Source organism: Calidris pugnax, unplaced genomic scaffold, assembly GCF_001431845.1.
Source record: "Calidris pugnax isolate Ruff unplaced genomic scaffold, ASM143184v1 scaffold225, whole genome shotgun sequence".
In the NCBI taxonomy this organism is placed as follows: Eukaryota; Metazoa; Chordata; class Aves; order Charadriiformes; family Scolopacidae; genus Calidris; species Calidris pugnax.
The window spans coordinates 2552079-2573101 of record NW_015091072.1 but is presented as its reverse complement, the minus strand read 5'-3'; the positions used below and the strand labels follow the sequence as shown (position 1 = coordinate 2573101).

Sequence of the window (21023 nt, the reverse complement as noted above, 5' to 3'; positions counted from 1 at the left end):
GCGAGTAATATTTCCAACTTCTGAAAATCAATGTGGGAGACGCTCACACAATTGATGTGCAACGTGCCAGTGTGTACGCTGTCAAGCTAGATTTATCCCTGTTTTGCTCCAGTTCTCTCTTCTCTTTTGCTCATGCTACATGTATGATAGGATTCTGTTTGGACTGTAAAAGCTGCCTCTCCTTAGATGAAACCTAATTTAATAATTAAAATTCATATGGGGACCTCTCCAGTATGCAGCATGGATAGCCTACACCATGTCTTGCTTCCACTGCCCAGTTTGTTTCCCTGCAGGCTTCCTCCCTCACATCACACTGCAGAAACACAAATTAGATGGGCTTAAGGCATTTTTCTCATTGTCTAGAGTAGAGACCAGGGCCCTGGTGGTGTTTCATATTGTGCTATGCTGCATCTGTTACTGCAGATCTGCTTCCTGAAGTAGATAACAAAGCCTGGAGATCTTGCCAAAGATTGTAGCAATGGTAAAACAGGGCTGGATTGATAGTCATGGAGAGTCTTTGCTGGCTCTCTTCATGCTGTAGAGAGGGGGATTTGGATTAATGGAAACCACCACCCCCACTAGCACCACTTTGCTGTCAGTTAGCTGGCGGAGCCTCAGCATGAGAGCTGTGCTTCAGCTATGGCAGTGTTTCAGTTCTCTCCAATTCTGCAACGAATAATCCCTTGGAGGTTGGCAGAGCTCTCAGCCTTTTTAATTTGGATTGCCAAGGAAGTGTAAAAGTAGGTTTGATCCCTTTTGATTCTTGTCCAACAAGATCTAGAATTGGGTTATTCTGAAATAATACTGTATTAGTATGGTAAGTTCTTAAACAGTGTCCTGCTTCACTGAAACATGCAGATTTTAAGTAATTGGCATAGAAAAACTGGGATCCTGAGAGATTTCTGCTACATCCTGTTTTATTCCCCAGAAGTAGTCAGTCTTTTCTTAAAATGTAAATGCTCTTTGGAAGTTGTTCAATATGCACCAGCTATGCTTTCAAACCTTTACTCATGGTTTAACCCATGTTAACTAATGTGATTATAAATTTTAATTCAAATGAAACATAAATGCTTAATACAACTGGCATCAAACATGAACATAGTTTCTATAACACAATCTACAAATGTCTATTTAAAGTGAAGAAATCATAGTTCATACTCATTTACACCAAAAGAGCTTCCTGAAATAGATTTTAATCAGCTGTTGGGTACCTATTTCATGTAAATTGAATGGAATGGCTGATTAACTGTGACCTATAGTGTACTTTCTTTCAAAATCTGCTAGAATAATTATGTGGCTCAGGAGGATTGTAAGAGTGAAGAAAAAAAAAAAAAAATTACCTGTATCTTGCACTAGCAAAAAAAGTAATGCCTCTTCCATGTATTTGTTGTTGAGAACTTTTCTTAAAAAAACGTGAGTTTTACAGTAATAGAAGGCAAAATTATTTAAGGTCTATTGTCTGATATTTGGAATGCCTCTTAACATAGGCACATTTATAATATCATTTATATTGAATTAAACCTAAGAAAAAACCCAAGATAGTTCATTGAAATATTGTCAAACCCTAAATTAAATTTTCTTCACTTAATTTTTTTTTCCACGTTTTATTAAACTTGTATAGCTTCATAGCTAGTTTGGGTTTCTATTGATAGCATGTGATTTCCTGTGTGTTTTATACATCTATTCTTGCTTAACAAATAAAATTCTAGACTAATATCTTTCCTTATTAAGCATCAAAATTATGTATATTGATTTGCAAAAGTGCTGAGTATTAATATAGCTTAACTGAAATTCATAGAAATATCGTTTGTCTGTTTTTCTAGGGCAGGAATAAAATTACTGCCTAATTTAACAGATTGAACCTCCTTTCAATAAGTTTTTGAAAGTGAAGTATTTTCTGCCTTGTACCAGAAACCTCCTGGAACCATCCGATACTAAACAGATGATAATACAGCTGATGCAGTTGATGAGTTTGAGGAATTGCTCATAAACTAACTAACAGTGAGCAGTTTCCTGTTAAGTAATAAAATTATTTGATATTTTAGTCAGCACTGTTCTGCCTAAAAGGAATGTGGTGTATGACTTCAGCATCTGTATTACCTTGTAGTTGGATAAACGCTGAAATGTCTGAATGAAAGTCATTTAAAGTAAATATTTCTTCTGGCATATTGATGTTGTAGAACACATTCCTTAGAAGGATGGAAATGTTCAAACAGTCAAGCAAATGAACCTCTAAACCACTCACCACTTTCAAACCCTGAGTCAAGATCAGGTACTGTCTGTCTCAATGAGCCTGTGTATTAGTGCAATTTTTTCTGATGAAAGTCCTTGCATAATATATCTCTCTAAAGACATATATAATTATACTAATTATACCTAGATCTCTCAGTGAAACAGAAGTGTTCTGTGATGGTTTGCATGGAAATTTTCTGACCTATTACCAAATAAGACTAAAACTGTGTTGTCACTGGCCATCATCAAACAGTCCACTTTTACTTCATTATATTTGCATGGTGTACCATTCTGCTTATTCCAGTATAATCAGAAACTTAATAGATGATTTAATTTGATTTACAAAGTTGAGTTCTAACAGTAAATACATGAGTCACGATACAAGCTCTACTAATAATCTTTTATTGGACAATCACCTCATTTTCATAAAAGATTAACTGCCTTGATAGCAAGTGGTCTGGGGATTTGCGGGGGCTACATTTCTAAAAATTAATTCTGTGATTATTTTTTGTTGTTGTTTTAGCAGGTTGATTTATTAGGCTCTGCATGTAACTGTGAATTTAACTAAAAGGAAAACATGTTGATTATAGAAAACATTTATTTTGTGCTTAAAGGACTTCCTTTTGAATACTTTGTTAAGTTGCTCATAATTTTTCAGAGAAGTATGGAATTATCTCACCATTTCAGTAGAAATTTTTCATTCTTTGTTTCAGTTCTATGTTGTTTTCCTTATAAGCTTAACTAAAGTATGTTTGGGGAGATCTTAGCACATGATAGGAGCAAAATTCAGGACATTCTTACTGCAAGACTCTAAACCTGTTACCAACAAATTCAGTGGTACAAGCAGGAATAACACAAATGCTAACACAACATTCATGCTTAACTTTTAAACGCAGTGTGTTTTAGTATAAAATCATTGTAGGTGGTTGCATTTGTCATCAGTGCATTAATCTGCCTGTGTTCTGTGTGTTCGTGGTGCACAGGTATACAATGGGCAAATACTGTGTTAAATATTAATATATCTGAAGGCTGAGAAAAAATAAATTAAAAATGGCGGAGTTAAAGGTACTTGCCTGGATTATTTTGTAAGGGAGTATATGTTAGACTGCCATCTGTACCAAGTGTGTACAGATGGCCAGCAAATAGTATAATTTGCATAGTCCTCTTAAAAGGCAGTAAATTGAATAAAATGCAGTTGTATTATCATTTTTCTTTTCTGTATCTCTATATGTTGTTCTTCAGGCTCTTGGTTATGTTCAAGTGGCTTTGAGATGTTCCAAAGTACACAGCCCTCTCATTTGTGGTACAGTTTAGTTCTCCATAACCTCCAGTGTACATTAGGACAAGAATATTCTTTCTGTCCCAGCTTATTCTCTCTGTATCTTTTTACCAGATGTGTTGGTAAACAAGCTTTACAGATATGCTCCTCCTTCTGTTCCCATATTTCTCATGCCTTTGACTGAACTTGTGTCTGTGTTTGTAAATTTCTGTGAAACAACAGCTTTTGTGAATATAGTCAATACACCAGTCACTCACTTCTACAGATTTCAGTTTTCACTCATTGATGCCTTTCTTGGTTTTATCTGTATGTGTCAGTGAGCTTGCTGAAGTTTATGACTACCTGGAAAAAAAGAAAAAAGAGGAAGCCCACTGTGAATGCAAACTCTTAATGTTGTTTGTTACTACCAAAGGTAATACAACCTCAAAATATAGATCTTTGAGGGTGGCTGCCTGGCAATGTGGAGCTTTTACAGACTAGTAACTAAATGGCTCCTTTTTTGGAGGTGAATTTAGAGCTAGGTGGTTTCTGTTAATATATGTGTGTGTACATATCTATGTATATACAAAATTGAAAATTAATGATATTCCACACATGGAATATGAAATTATTCACCTACATGTTATTTGTGAAGCATCGTTAGAGTCGTTACCTCTGGGTATCTGCTTTTCACAATTTGCTATTTCAGGTTTAGGGTTGATTGAGTTCACTCATGTGGTGATTGTATTTGTATTCTGTTTCTGTAATAGAAGATTTCCAATATGGCAAAGATCTTGGAAGACAGTCTCACAAAGAAAAGAAAATATATAGCCCTATGAGTGTTGGTAATGCTTGTGGTATCTGCAGATATTTTGGGAAATAAAATAGCTTCTAAATTCATAGGAATCAAAAAATTGTGAATAGTGTTGGTGTGAATTTGCATTTTACTTGACTAAATGGTCATATTTTTCATAGCATTCATTCAGCATACAGTCCAACTGTAGTGTATATATATATAGGCTTGCCATTAAATACAAGCCATCTATAAGTGCTTTAACCTTGAAGAAATCAGTTGTCAAAAGCAATTTTTTCTGCCTGTATCTATCATAATGTATATTTAACTGTTTGTGAGATTAACTCTTACATAATTTGTATGTGTGAACAGAGAAATCTATTTTGAGAAAAATAAACAAGGCAAAGGTCATTGCAGAACCAAAATCTCATGCTTGCTGGTGCCAACAAAGTTTCTCTATATTTATAAAACACATCACATTTAGCATCCTAAGAGAGCAGTGAAGCGCAGCAGTATTTCACCCTTTCATAGTGGAGGGGAAAAAAAAGAAGAGCTCTGTATTTAACGAGCTGAATGAACTCAAGATGTAATGAAGCTCATTGTAAAACCAAATCCTCCTATGTTTAAAACAAAAACTACTAGGAGTTATTGTTTAATGAAGCAACATCCAGTGAATCCGTAGCAAGTAGAGGGCCATAAAGCTAGGCTTAGGTTGCATCTTCCCTTTAAGGAATTCAGTGAGCTCTACTACATGTAGTTAACGGACTGAAGCTTGGTAGGGCAGTGCTTATTTTTTGCAAAGCAATGGAGAAATCTCAAAAAAACATAAAAAATAGGATTTCATGATATGTTAAGGTAATTAAGAGGTACCACACACATGTATTAAAAAACAGTATTGAATTTAAGGAATAATAATATGCCATACACGCTTTTACATGGTATTAAAGAAACCATTACCAAGATGAAAACTAGCTCTGAGTTTGATACTTGAAAGAAGTTCAGCACACATTCAAGAACATGTGTAAAAAAAACATAAGAACTATTCAAGAGATAATAATATTGTTGTGTGACATAAAATAAAGGAGTTCAGGGTATTTTATTTATGCAGAAGATGGATAAGATACAACTTGATCATAGTTTCAAAGCAGAAAATTTCTGGTAATAGAAAGTTATTTAATTTAGCATAGAAAGGCTTAACAAGATCCAAAAGCTTGATCCAAAAGCTGGATGTATGGATTCTACATATAGCATGATATTCTTAATAGTGAGGATAACTAAACACGTCAGCAATATACTTCAGAAACCAGGAAGATTAATATCTCATGGAAAGAGAGAAAAATTCCATTTGAAGTACAAAGCCTAGGACTGTGGCATTTATTTGTGCCAGAATATGCACTCTCCTTAGGAGACAGAAAAGTAATGTATGTGAGACTTAAAGAAATTCCACGAAGGAACTATAAAACTGTGTATTCCAGGAACTGAAAGTAGCTATGTTCAGGACTGCAAATCTAGGTGGTGTTTACATAATTGTTATCTTTTTACAAAACTTCCTGTTGGTTAGTGGTGTGGTTGAATTCTTCAACCATTCAATTGCTTAATTATTTAGTTAAATACATTGATGCTCTTTAAACTGATAAATCACTCAACTCAGTGGAATAGGTCTTCTGCAAGAAAAAGCTGTCCTATATTAAAGTTACACGCTAAATCAATTTTACAGTTGGTTTATATAATGGAGTAACACCAGCCCACAAGCATCTGCTCTTAGGGTGCTGCATATTCCTACTCAAACACGTACCAGTCAGCGCAGATCAGATGACAGGGCTCCTTCAAGCAGCAATGCTACTTCTGCAGCACCCCGCAATTCCCCAGGGTTTTAAAGGAGAGGCTAAAAGTGAGGATCGCCCATTTCTATGTGTGTCTCTTAATAAAATAGTGGATTTGAGTCCATGGTTTTTGCTTAATAATTATAACCTCTTACTTTATGTTCATTTCTGTTTTTAGATTGTTTTTAGAAGAAGTTAGTTAAGTTTTTGGAAGAAGTTAGTTAAGTAGTCAAAAAAAAAAAAGTCAGAGTTGCTTATTTACATCACTTAGAGTAATTTTCTTCTATGGAAGAGTTTCAGTTTTGAAAAAGATGCCATATGTAATTTAACAGTTTTTACTTGACAAGGGATACTTATTAGCTGCTTGGCATGCCTTGGCAGGAGGTCCTTTGTGATACCATGTCTTCAGTTCTTCTGCCTTGCAAGGAGGAACGAATCAGACTGCAGTCCTTGTTATTGCAAAATGATTTAATCCCACACTACTAAAGCATCCCCCATCTTAATGAAGAAAAACATGTCTTACCTCTAAACCTTCCGGTCCTAAGAAGTTAAATACCTGTGGCAGGTAACACTGACCTCAACTCCAGGAGTTACTTCTGAAGCATCTGCACTTTTGGTTCTCAGCAAACACACAAGAGATTCAGGTCTTTGGATTCTGTTAGTACTAACCTCTGAGAAGAATGAGAGGCATCAGATCTGTGTGTGTCATATAGTAAAAATGAGTTGTGGAATAAGAAAGTTGGGGGATGCTGTGGAAAGTTTGGTCATAGATCATGCTTATGAGAAGCTTTGCTCATTGATACCTCTCCTATGTATATAATCATTCACTGGTAACTTGTGGTTTCCGGTAAAACATATCCATATATGCATGTCCTCAGACATTCAAAATACAGTACCAATATGACATGACAATATCAGATGTATAAAGATCAGTTAATATATAAGTGACCACAAGTGACAAATCCTCCAAAAGTATTTGGAGAATAAATATGTATCAGGTTGTAATATTGGGAAATGGAAATTTTCATCAACTTGTGATAGAATGGCCCCAGACATGAGAGTTTAAATTCTTTATTAGTAATGTATTATGCTGTCATGGAAGTCTGCATCTTGGAAGCTGAATTCAAGTACTTAAAATTAGGATCTTAACAACTGATTATTTTTTATTTTTTTTTCCAAGTGAAAACAGAGCAAAATATCTTATTTCACACATGCAGATCTTAAGATCTGGATTAGATGTTGTTTCCAGAATGAACTTTTTTCTGTTAGACTGTTACTACTGTCACACTTTTACTGCTTGACGCACATAATTCTGATTCTGCTTGTTTCCCTCTAGATTGCAACAGCCATCCAGACATAGTTTTCATCTTTTTCCCTTTTATGTATAAATTAGGATAATCTGGCATGTCTGTGAAGGCCCCTGGGAGATCCAACATACTGATAAGAAAGAGAAGATAGTGACTGGCTTTTATCCTTGAAACACATAATGTGTACTTTGAGGTATTCAAATATATCTGTATTAGTTCCCCCTTTTAATATCTTCAGAGATATTCCACTCTCCCTGATAGCAGAGTCATTATTTAATAAAAAGGCAAAAGTAAAAGAATAAATTCAGTCCAAAGCCTGTACTATAGCTACTTGTGCTATATGTCCTGGTAGAGTACACTGGTATGAAAAGATTTGATGAGGTAAGATTGTACTCCTCTGTGCTTGGCAGCAAAGCACAGAATTTGCAGAAGATGGGCTAAAGTGCCAAGAATGAGTGCCAAGTCATCATATCTCTTCTTCAGCTCCTTCTGCTGGAAGGACCTCACTGCAGCTCCCGGAACGTTTGGAAACCACCATCAGTCAGTGATAATGCTGCTATTTCAGCATCAGTCCTTACTTCAGGGCAATTGGCCAGACTGAAGCAGACGGCACAATTTCTCTCTTATTTTAGTAATTTGTGAAGTATTTCAGGCCGAACACTTATGCAAATAAATGTGAATTATTGGAGAATGCTTTGTTTGTTTGGGGTATGCGGAATGAAATCATCTACTTTGTTTAGGATGTTTCCTAGAAAACTGACTTAGCATGATACTGATGCAGAAGGGTGACAGCCACCTAATCAGGGCAATGCTAGGGTAATTTTCATTAAGGACAATCATTAGCTACTGCCATGTATTTGTACTGAATAATAAAACTCAAGTTAAAGAGAAAACACCTGTTTAAACTTCCGACTCAGTTTGAAATCCCTGGTGGATGGGTGGGTGGGTTGGTTGGTTTTGATGCTAGTCTTGCTTCTTCTCACCTTGCAGGCAGTGGGGAACAATATAAAAAAAGGGTGCCACAGAGCAGTCATTCAAACTGGCCCAGAAGATTACCATTAACCCTTAAAAAGTATCCTAGATTGCCATATATCTTTATTGTCCATTTTAAACATGTTATTTAAGTAATGCACAGTTTGTTTTTATTTTATCAGTTATGACCGTATTCAGACTACAGTTTGGGAATAAGTGGCAAATAGAGTTACTTTGGGTTTTTTCTTTGCTTTGCTGTCCTATAATGGACATAGTTATGATGGTTTATGCACAGCTTTTCATCTGGATACCAGTACACTGAGATCACTGTCAAAGGAGATATTGTATTCTTTTATAAAACACTATCTCCAACTTACAAATTGGGAAATGAAGGCACAGGGAAGGAAAGAGACTTCTGCTTTTTTATTTTTTTTTCCCCTAAATTTATCCAGTAGACCAGTTGGCAAAATCAGGAGTAAACTTAGGTTTTGCAAGATCAGTGGTCTCCATTCAACTGCTTGTTTAAGAATTGGAAAAGTAATTACTTAATACTGTAAAGTTTTAACCCTCAAATTTGCTAATCTGTGGGCTTCCCTGAGGACAATTTTAGAATAGTTTATTGCAATTCTCTTCACCTGTGAACGGGGAAGTAAAGATTCTGATATTTGCCTGCAGTATAGGTGGACAGTTGGCATTTTTATTCTGGATTTTACAATATACTAATATGATCATATATAAAAAGTAGATAAGGCTTTACATTGTAAAATCTTATTTCTGATCATAATCTTCATGTTTTGAATACATATGAAAGTGTTTCACCTGCTTCATACAACATGATTGTTGATAATATACTTCATATTCTTCTGGTTTTGGTTTTCTTTTTTTTTTTTTTTTACTTTTTGTCTTTGATTATTTTCTGGAAAAGCAGTTTCTTGTTAAAGTCTGTGACTCAGATGGGAAAGGCCGTCTTCTAAGTTAGTGAGGTGGCAATTTATCACGCAGAGAAAAAAACCTGGAGAGCAGATAGAAAGCTACATTGATGATATATTTGGACAACAAGATATTGCTGCAAAGCAGTGTGGTGATGTTGATTGCAAGTGAACTAGCTGGGTTGCCAAAAGCAGTGAAGCTGTGGTTTCGCTCAGACTGGGGATTGAACTGGGGAATGTAGCTCATAGCTAGACTTGGCTAACTCTGCCAGGCATTGCATTGTACTTCTGTTGATGAGACAAAGAGCAATAGTTATATGTGAGCTTTTATGTAAGTGTGAAATGACTCACTCTAAAAAGCATTTTCTCAGATTTAAAAAAGAAATCCTGCTACAAAACTGTTATTGACCTTAGTCTTAAATTATTAATTTTATAATGTCTTGATAAGTACAGAAATTGATACATTCATGTGTTAAATGAGCCTGTAATGTATAAAACCAAATTTAAGATGCATCCTGCTTTTGTGTTAACTCATGTACTTTATTTCACAGGCAAAAAAACCCAGGCAAGAACACATCACTCACAATTGTACGTGTTTCTGCCGGATGATGTTGGGACTTATATTAGAACAGTGGAAAGTCAGCATGAATTCTTTTGTTTTACAGAAAGCAAGAAGAATTGAGGTCAATTAAAGGTTAATTAGAGTTTAATTGGTAGTTCTTTTTTTTCCCTCTTTGCTTTTGGTGATAACAGGAATGTTAGAATCCTTGACTTTGATGGCAACAGATTGGGCAGGCCTGGTGTTGATTGCTACTGCCAACATGAAAGTGGTGCTGCAGTTCTGCAGCTTCAGTTCTTAATCAATGAGGTAAGGACATATTTACTCAGATTCTTCTGTATAAATTAGTTGAATAAGTCAATTCATGTGTTGTAATTGAGTGTTATAAGTTTTCACATTGACAAATTGTGCCAACAAGTAAATGGCGTACATCCAGAGGACATTCACCATGCAGCCTTTTAGAAGGCTTTTTATGGGCCTGCACTGAGAGAAATGTATTATCTTCATATACATCAGTATGAACTGCTGAACAAAAGCCAATCAATATATGAATGCGTGCAGGTAGATGTAAAATCCATTAAATTACTAAATATGCTGCACAGTCTTGTTTCAAATAGAAATTAATAAATGACCTAAATCTTTATGGAAATATATTGATGGGTTTTGGCTGAAAACTCAATAGTTTGGGATATGCTACTACTTGAAGCAAGGAAAAGCAATTGCAGGGGTCATCAATCAAACCAGCATGCTTAGTCTTTGTAAATGGTTTGTCGAAATCAAGTTGAGATGACATGAAGAAACAGTGACAGATTATAGCTTGCTCTGTGCAGAAGATCTCTGGAGATGCTAATAAGCAAGAAGACTTTCTGGAGTATATAAGTCTGTGGGTTATTTTCCTAGAACCTCATAACTTGGCCAAATTATAAGCTAATCGTAGTTCAGTTTTAATTAATTTTCTTCAATGACATAAGGAAACACTTTTCACAGTTTCAAGTCCTCTTTCTTTGTGTGGAGATCTTAGAGCTTCTCAAGGATAGAGTTTTAGTTTTGTGGTTTTTTTAAACCTGATAAATATTTATATTTTTCTACTCCTGTTTGGAGAAAGTACCTGCACCACAGAAACAGAGGAGAGAAGACTAAACTTTAGAAACAATCAGTCCAGTGGAATCCTTTAGAGGAATGCAGGGATGAAAACAGGGAGGCAATGGTTTGAGCAAGCATTCTTTCTTTTAATGAGGTGGCCAGCAAAACCACTAATACACCGTATTAATTTGATTAATGTGGTGGAGATTCTCTCTGACATTGGTCTAAACTCTTCGGGAGATGAGAATTAATACATGGATTACATTGCATTGGAGAAGTCTTGCCTTCAGTAATTTCATTTTATAGAATTATAGAGTTGTTTTGTTTGGAAGAGACCTTTAAGATCATCAAGTAAAACTGTTAACCTTGCACTGCTAAGTTACCACTAAACCATGTCCCTCAGCACTGCATCTACACATATTTTAAATACTTCCAGGGAATGGTGACTCAACCACTTCCCCTGGGCAGCCTGTTCCAATGCTTGACAAACCTTTCAGTGAAGAAATTTTTCTTAATATCCAATCTAAACCTCTGCTGGTGCAACTTGAGGCCATTTCCTCTTGCCCTATCGCCTGTTACTTGGGAGAAGAAACTGACCCACATCTCTCTACACCCTCCTTTCAGGGACTTGTAGAGAGCAATAAGGTCTCCCCTCAGCCTCCTTTTCTCCAGGCTGAACAACCCCAGTTCCCTCAGCTGCTCCTCATAAGACTTGTGCTCAAGATCCTTCACCAGCTTTGTTCCACTTCTCTGAACGTGCTCTAGTATGTCAATGTCTTTCTTGTAGTGAGGGGCCCAAAACTGAACACGGTACTCATCAGTGCTGAGTACAAGGGGACAATCACTTCCCTAGTCCTGCTGGCCATGCTGTTTCTAATACAACCCAGGATGCTATTTGGCCTTCTTGGCCACCTGGGCATGCTGCTGGCTCATATTCACCCAGCTGTCAACCAATACCCACAGGTCCTTTTCCACAGGGCAGCTTTCCAGCCACACTTCACCAAGCCTGTGGCACTGCAGATCATTAACAGCGAGGATCACTTAAGAAATAGATGGAACCTGCAAAAGAATAATATGTTGTGCTTTATTTTGTGTCTGCTCTAGGGTGCTTTGGTCAGTGCAAGTGCAGATGATGCACTTCATTTGTGGAATCTTCGACAGAAACGACCAGCTATCCTACATTCTCTGAAATTTAACAGAGAAAGGTAAGGCTGTATGAGACAAAATAAATATATCATAAAAAAAAAAAAACAAAATTACTTTCTGTATTTCTAATAATGCATGCCTATTAGTTTCCCTTTCTAAAGGTGGGTATTGTTTTGTCTTGAAGTTTTTTCTTCCATTGTTTGAGTCTTGTTTCCATAGAACAAAAGCTTTACTTTCTGCAGCCTTCTCAGAACTAGAAAAATTTTGCATGCTTTGTGTCAAAATGGTGTTCATTTTACCTTCTATTTGCATGAACTGGTGTGAACAGTAATGTGTTTGTTTTTCTGAAGACCAGACACAAGCACTGTGATCCTTTCAGCTGTTCAGTACCTCAGCTGAGCTGTATCTGGGACCTTGAAAGGGTTTTATTTTTGTGAAATACTGGAAGTTTAGCAGAAATAAATTGTTAATTTGGGAAACTATAGAAAATGTCAAATGAATCAGAGACTGTTTTTCTAAATTTTATAGTGTCAGTGCCTAATTGTAGAAATCCCTACTGTAAATAGATTAAATGAGTGATTGTAGTTTTTAAACTCAAACAGAAACTGAGAACTTTAAAACTATATTTAGTCATCCAAGTAAAATCTGCTATGATATTATGGAGCCTGCATGCTACACTTTTATTAATTTTAAGAAGAAGTTCCATGCTTCTATTGAGGAATTAAATCAGTAGTCAGGAGACCAAGATTCAGTGCATGAATGCAACAGTTGATTTTTTGCGAGTCCTTGAGCAATACAGTTTTTCTGTGCTTCATCTTTGGGATGGATTTGTTTGAAATTTGAGAACATAGATGTAACACATAGTATGGTTTTGTCTGGAAGTTTAAGTGATATGGTAATTTTCTCAGTATATATGTTCTGTGTTTATTAAGGTGCAGCAACTTGTTTCAGATATTTATCTATTTGCTTGTGCAGTGGTGAGAGATATCAGTACTTCACGAGAGCTGTGAAGTAAGCAGGCTCATCAAAGCTTTAGCTGCAGCTAATCTGGAAATTATTATGGAAATAAACTTTTTCTTTGTTGTTTATTATTCAGATACCTATCATGTTTGCATTTGAATGTTAGCAAGTTGCAAGTTTTGTTGTGGGAAGCACTACATAATAATTTAGAAAATATATATCCAGATTTCAAGGACTTTATAACCTATAGCAAAAAAAAATTTATATGTTAATTTGCTAGCTGCTTCTGGACAGTCATCATTTTACATATGTTGAAATATTTGAATCTTGTTATTCTCGTCAGGTACATACATTATCCACAATTTGTCATTGATAAATTTAAATATTGTTGAAGTTATTCTGATACATTTTGGTCCAGCTCTCCCAGCTAGCAAACTTCCATACAACTTAAGGAGTCAATACTTACAGGAATGCAGTGTCTGTTCACCTTTTTGTCTGTCATTTCTCTTCAGAGATACTAGCATGGCGTCTTGGTCAGAATTTTATCAGAATTTCTTGATAAAATAAGCTCACACACATTTAGGCTTTGCTAAGAGCAAAACATTTGTCATTTACCTAAATTTTCTTTTGTTTCTGACAGCCTAAAACATTGGGCAAAGTACTTGGAAGCAAGTTATTTGGAATACTGGAAACCTTTGCATAAAAGCAGATTTTTTTGTAATGACATTTTTGAATAGAGGGTTAAAAAGGATCTGAGGATGTAGTTATTTATAACAAATGCATAGCTAGCTATACTTCCTTTTATCAAAGTCTAGTAAGCTGTGAGTAAAAAAAAATACTATTGGTTCTTTTATGCATATTTTATTCAATTTTATTTCAATTTTCTAAGCTTGATTACACATTTAGTATGTAAAATTCAGCATAAGCCTCTGGGCAAGTAGCAAAAAAGTAAGGCTAAAACCCTAATTAACCCTCTCATTAATTTTGAACACTTCTCTGTATATATGCCTAACAGAGTTAAGTCTAAAAGAGGGCTTCCATTTTTTTTTCCTGAATATATTTTTTGTGTTAGAGCACAGACGTTATGAATTATATGATGCTAAGAGAAACAGCAAATAGTGGTTGCCTTAGCTATAGGAAATTTATGGCAAAATGGCTGTGAAGGGAATTTGGGACGCTGATAAAGCAATAAGATCAAAATTGATTTTCTTCAAGAAATTGAAGGGTCTGTCTTCCGAAAATTAATGTTGTCTTCACTGTCAGAACAGTTAAAAAAAAATTATTTTCATCCTTTCCTGTCCTCTTTCAGGGGGAGCTTAAGAGAGAAAGATTCTTTCTTTTTTCGTGTTTCAAGTCTGTGACCCAATAAATAACCTGGTTTTGATGGTTTTTAAATGGGAAAAATGCTTGTTGACAGAGACTAGGTTCTGAAATACTGACACATGTTTTCAGAAAACAATAAGGTATTGAAAAAGGCCATACAGGGAAGTGTTTAGACAGTCAAAAAGGCTAGTTCTTACAAGAACACCATTTATAATTTAATTTAATTTTAGATTTATACAGGTTTTACAGAACCAAACGCATAATTATTTAGATGCATTTTACTTATGAAAATGGAGCATGTGACTGCTTCAGTTTTTTCTATTTGGATGTCTCTCTTGAGGATTTATAAAAATAGTAATTTTATTCATACAGTGTGTTTGCCTCCTTAATAGGTTGTTTGTTTTAGATTTTTTTTTTCTGAACAACTGGTAGATCTACTTCATGAAGTGATGGAATATAATGCACTTATAATTCTACTATTTTATCTGCTTGTGATTAGGAAAATAGTTGTACTACTCCACATTCTTGATTAATTTGACTTCAATTAATTAGCTTTCACGTAGAATCAGTTTATTCTGAGTTTTCAAAATATTTGATGCATGAACTGTACAGCTGTTAGATTCTGTTACATGGATGAACACTACACGAGTCTTTGGGTATTACTCAGTGCACCAATCTTCATCTTGTTCAACTGTTTAATTTGCAAATTGCTTCTGTTTCTTGACATTTAAGATTGCAGGATAATGGACTAAAATCTGCTCTTAGCAGTGTTTTTGTACATTTTTATGCAACTACTTGAGTCAAATTTCCTCAAGCATATACATATATATATTTCCCCTTTCCCTCCCACAAAAGTAAAAACCATGTTTGTTCTTTTCTTTAGATGTTGGTAAAAAAACAGATGTAAAGACCAAAGAACTCTTAAATGCAGCGCACTGGTTATCTTTCACTTACCATGTAGCATTCAGTATTAAGACACTGAATGATTTATGAATAATAATTCACTAACAAAATACACTTTTGTAGCCATTAAATCATAGTTTGCAACCTCTCCAGATTTATTTTTTTCTTCTTCTGACCTATTGTTAAACTAATGCTGATGCAACCTTAGCAAGATTAACTTGTCTGATAATTCATGGCTCCTTTACTAAGTGTCTCTTTGGAGCAAGTGTAGAAGGAGCACTGGAGAATAAGACACAATGACAAACTGATATTTTTGTTCTATAGTGTAATACTCTGGACTTTTTAGCAAATTAGATGGGTTTGCCTCGTATCAAAATATATGGTTATAATCTAAAATTTCTATTGCTATAATTGGAATGTAATTCAATGCGTTAAGAACCTTCAAGAAAATATAAAAGTAAGCAATGTGTTTCAGTGCTTGGCCCCGTACCAGGAGCCGTAATGATAACACAGTTGTTGAAAGACATGCTTGACAGTAGCATATGGTTGATATTATATGATTTGCCATTCCATTTACAAAGGGAATTGACAGGTAAAACTTTTTAACCTCTGGAAATGATTCATAAGAATGTCTTCAGCACTTTGGAATTGTAACATTATGGTGATGTTCCTTATGTTCCTTATGTTAGTCTCTGCTTTTTCTTCTTTGATATCATAGGAGATGCCAGATTCACCTTCAGTAGACAATTTAGGCAAAATAAATAATGACTGGAACTAGACACTGTCTCTACCTGCTGCAAAGAACATTAGAATTAAGCTAAACCACTGAAACTTATTATAGACATTAATTATTTCAATGTAGTCAGAGTAGACTTCAGCAAGTATAACTTTAAATATACAACAGTTTACGTAGCTTTCCCATTTAAGATTAGTGCAACTGGGATGGGAAAAACCAGCAAGGATTACAGTGTGAAATCCAGGTTCGTTAGGCCTGTGTGCTCTAGTTTCACTTATGAACCTAGTTCATCCTCTGTTATTCTGAACCTGAGCTGGTTCAGTTGTGTTGACGGACATGGGGAATAGCCTCCTGTTTTTCTTCTTTTAGCCAGTGCTGCCTGGCATGGTACAAGTGAGCCAACAGCGCTCCAACAATTTATCCACTGACTTATTCTCAGCATACCTGAACACCGAGTACAAGTTCTGTTGGATCTTTAAATCCATCTGCATGCACTGTGCACCGATGGCAGCACCACAAGTGCCCTTCTGCAGGGGAGTCACCAGGTGACATCTGTATAACTGGCTTTGGGGCTCTAATCTGTAACACTTCCGTCAGTGTTAAAGGTATATAGTCATAGAGGAAGAGGAGCCTTTTAAGTGAGTGACTTTTAGAGCAATTCTCAGTTAGCTGTAACTTACTGTTAATTTAGAAACTTCTACATCTGAGATCATGCGGTATTTGAACAAGATGATTGAAAATATTACTGCAGTGCTTGGAAGCAAAGAGAAAAGACAGGAATTCTTGTATCTGGTGACTTTGCTTTTGTGTGTTGGTCTATATTCTTTCCTGAGAGTAGCTATATCTTTGTTTATCTGTCTTGCTGTATCTTTGCAGGATTTTGTGTCCTGTGTTATTAATGACAGCAAGAGGCTGTTAAATGAATACTAGTGACTGGCTGTGCAGTCTCAGCAGTACCTGTTTCTGTCTACTTGTGTGTTAGGGACTTGTGAGTTACTAAACTTAGATTATCTGTCTCATTGGATGTTCAAGGAACTGAATTCCTGTGATAGCTTGCCTGCTCATAAACAAGCCTCCTGGATAATATCATGTAACTGCAAATTGTATATTGTTTACATACTTTCAAATTAGTCCGAGGTCTGTCATCAAGCATGGCAGCAGTTAATAGGTTCAGTGCAGTTGCACAGCTATGCTATACCACAAAACAGATTCTGATTACATGGTGTGATGCATGTAATAGCATTTAGCTATTCCAAAGAACCACAGAACTGAAATATGAAGCAATATTTCATCATACAATCCTGCCACAGTTTGTGGAAAGAATTTAAACTTTCTCAGGTTGATAAAGGAAAAAACATGATGCATGTAATAGCATTTAGCTATTCCAAGAGCCACAGAACTGAAATATAAAGCAATATTTCATCGTACAATCCTGCCTCAGTTTGCGGAAAGGATTTAAACTTTCTCAGGCTGATAAAGGAAAAAACTGAGGAAAGTAAAAGAAGCCACGCTGCTGATTGGCATTCGCTTCCATATCTTACAGAATTTTTTACAAAACTTCCTTGTGCAGATATTTGTTTATTTTTTTGCCTTACGAATTGTCTCTTGCCAAATGTGAACACAGCACAGACCTCAAACACTAAAGCTAAATACTAAATATGTGTGATATGGTCTTGCATCAGGGTTTGTCACTTCTGAAAGAATGATGCTGAGGGATTTCAATAACCAATTAATATTATTTACTTGCAGTTATTGAGCTTGGAAAGATTCCTGAAGCTCATAAAGAACACCTCTGATCTATAATACTGTGCTTTAGTACTGCAGGGCAGGAAAGTGGACTTTGTCAAATAGCACTTCAGAAAGACAAAAGACTGGATAGAAAGTTTCTCCAGTGAGACTGACCCAAATCACGTTACATTACATTCTTTTTTCAGGTCTTACATCATTTTATGGAAAATTTCTTAGTACTCTTGACCTATAGGATCATCAAGAGCCATAAGCTTGTTCTGGAAAGGTGGTATGCAACCTAGTTGAAATGATGAAAAATGCTGAGGGATTTCAATAACCAATTAATATTATTTACTTGCAGTTATTGAGCTTGGAAAGATTCCTGAAGCTCATAAAGAACACCTCTGATCTATAATACTGTGCTTTAGTACTGCAGGGCAGGAAAGTGGACTTTGTCAAATAGCACTTCAGAAAGACAAAAGACTGGATAGAAAGTTTCTCCAGTGAGACTGACCCAAATCACGTTACATTACATTCTTTTTTCAGGTCTTACATCATTTTATGGAAAATTTCTTAGTACTCTTGACCTATAGGATCATCAAGAGCCATAAGCTTGTTCTGGAAAGGTGGTATGCAACCTAGTTGAAATGATGAAAAAAGAAATTTAGCACAAGTAATTTGTTGTTGGTTTTTTTCTTCAACATGTATTACCTAAACAATCAACAAAGGTAAAAATACAAAACATACATTAGCTTGCTGACACCAAGTATTACCAGTTGTGATTTGATAGATTTATGAGATTATGCAATTCCACTAAAGTAGAATGAACACTCACATGATCCCTGAGATTTTCTTTTTAATAGATCTTAAATATGTGGGTCTTCTAGGGGACTGGAGCTGAAGGGACCTCCTGTTGTGTTTTGGTCTGGACTGGCCACTGACACCTCAGTCCAGTTCCCTATGGTTGCAGACCAGACAACTCATGTACCTCCTTTTATATAATGATCAAGCTGACTATGTTATGGATCAAGAGGTGCTGGTCCCTTATGATCCCCTTATGAAAGGCACTCAGACTCTACGTTATCATTATAAATGCTATTTATTAGCATATTTATTAAAAAGTGAGATAATAGTATAGATAATCTTAGATCCCTGTCAATGTTGGGAACCCCAAGCTGTGCATTGTCAAAAAGGCATCATTATCACGCTGTGCAGATCCCATCCATAGATAAGGCTACACCATTTTGGTCATTGAAGTTATTATAGGATTTTCTTATAAGAACTGTATTCATTATTTCTAAAACAGAAGGGACGCTCACACTAAAACTTCCGTCTGCACTGTTAGGTAAAGGCAAGGCCACTCAGGTGGTGCAGTCACCAAGTGGGAGCTGCCTGGAGGCTCCTCTGTTGGATGCATGCAGCATAACACAGCCTGAAGACCACCCTGTACGTGTAGCCCAGCACAGCACCAGCTTGTACCTACTCAGGTTAACTGCTCTGTGGATCACTAACTCCTCCACATGGCAATGATCTCCCAGTCAGGATTGTGACACTATTATATAACTATTTGAGCTTAAGTCCACTACTTCTCCTACTAGGGAGAATGGCTGCATGCTAATTTCATCCTTCTGATGGCAAGAAACCTTCCAGCTTCAAGACTAAATTTATTTTTATGGCTTTTATTCCCATTTATTATGATACTCTGGCCCACATTGTCATGTGTTTTAAATATTTTGTCTCTCCATTGCAGTTAAATAGCTCATTCGTATTCATTCACAACCTGCTTTATTCTTTTTTATTTTCAGTACAAAAGACAAGATTCTGTGTTTTCCTTTATAAATGTGCGTCTTCATTCCCTTTTCTTTTCTTTGGCCTTTCTTTTCATATCGGTTTTCTCAGAGCTGATGATTAGACAAGGAAACATTGCAGATAGAGTCCCATCTGTGCTGTGGACATTGACATTACCATTTTCTTTTGTAATCTCTGCAGGAATATGTTTACTGATGCATAGTGTAATAACATCTTCCTTTTACATGGCTTCATCTTATCAGTGCTTGTGGTCTTGCTGTGATTGACTAATACACCCATTACACTTCTTCCCTGATGGATATCTAGCTGGCAGGGAATGTTGCTGCTTTTCAGTGCAAACCTTTGAGAGTGGAAGCAAAGCAAGACAAGTGAAATTGAAATTACCTTTTTCCATCACTTCTGTATCATGAGTTCCAATCCTAAAGTGGAAGTTCTTATTATTTGAAGTTTGAGACCTTGCGCTTTGCATTTTAAATTTTATTCCATTTCTTGTACTCTACTTGTGTAGATTGTCCTTCCTCTGTAATAGTGTCCCTAAGAGGTTTCATTAATACTAGTACCACGACCACTTATGAAATTACAAGATCAACTGTAAAACTAATACTTTGGAATCCCTCAAGTATCCAGTAAAATATTTCCTTTTTCAGTAGAATGAAGAGACATTAAAAACAGAATTTTATAGCTATGGTTTTTATAAGTGCTGTATTTAATTTTGACATACACTATATTTCTTACAATAGGAATATTCTGGAATAGCCTATCTTTGGCAAACCTACCTTAGCAATACTTCTTTTCTAATCTGTACATGATGCAATAAGCTCTCTTTTGATTACAAAAGTCCTGGTCATATTTTTCATTCTAGAATATTAAGAAGATCTCTGTTTATATACAGATCCAACCTTGAATTTGAGAGCCTCTTTTTTTTTTTTAATGGTGACTTTTGAAGTCTTCTCCAAAGTAATTTTTAGTCCACCAGGATTCTGCCAATATTATTATTTTCACTTTCATTTCAATTAAAAATGTCCTTATCTGCATTATGCCACAGTATCTGCTTTTATACCTCTTGGCTATACAGCTTCTCTGAAGGCAACTAGAGAGCTAAGATATTTAAGATCTATTTTTACACAGCTCTGTACATAAAGGTTCTATTTCTGTAATGAGACTTTGAAATATGCAATAACATTAGCACAGTGTATCCTAGGATCACAAAATGGTTAGAGTTGGAAGGGACCTTAAAGATCATTGAGTTCCAACCCCCCTGCCATGGGCAGGGACACCTCCCACCAGACCAGGTTGCTCAAAGCCCCATCCAGCCCGGCCTTGAACACCTCCAGGGATGGGGCATCCACAACTTCCCTGGGAAACCTGTTCCAGCATCTCACCATCCTTACAGTAAAGAATTTCTTCTTAATATCTAATCTAAATCTACCTTCTTTCAGCTTAAAACTATTACCCCTCATCC

At 35.9% G+C, this 21023-nt stretch overlaps 1 protein-coding gene across 8 annotated transcripts in view; it reads left to right on the top strand.

Moving 5' to 3' along the window:
• The window catches only part of STXBP5L (syntaxin binding protein 5 like), a 199625-nt gene that overhangs the window by 57457 nt on the left and 121145 nt on the right, over positions 1-21023 (top strand). For all 8 annotated transcript variants that reach the window (XM_014957184.1, XM_014957183.1, XM_014957182.1 and 5 more), the window contains exons 3-4: positions 10101-10182; positions 12061-12161. In XM_014957184.1, coding sequence (XP_014812670.1) covers positions 10101-10182; positions 12061-12161 — 183 coding nt within the window. The remainder of the gene's footprint in view (positions 1-10100; positions 10183-12060; positions 12162-21023) is intronic.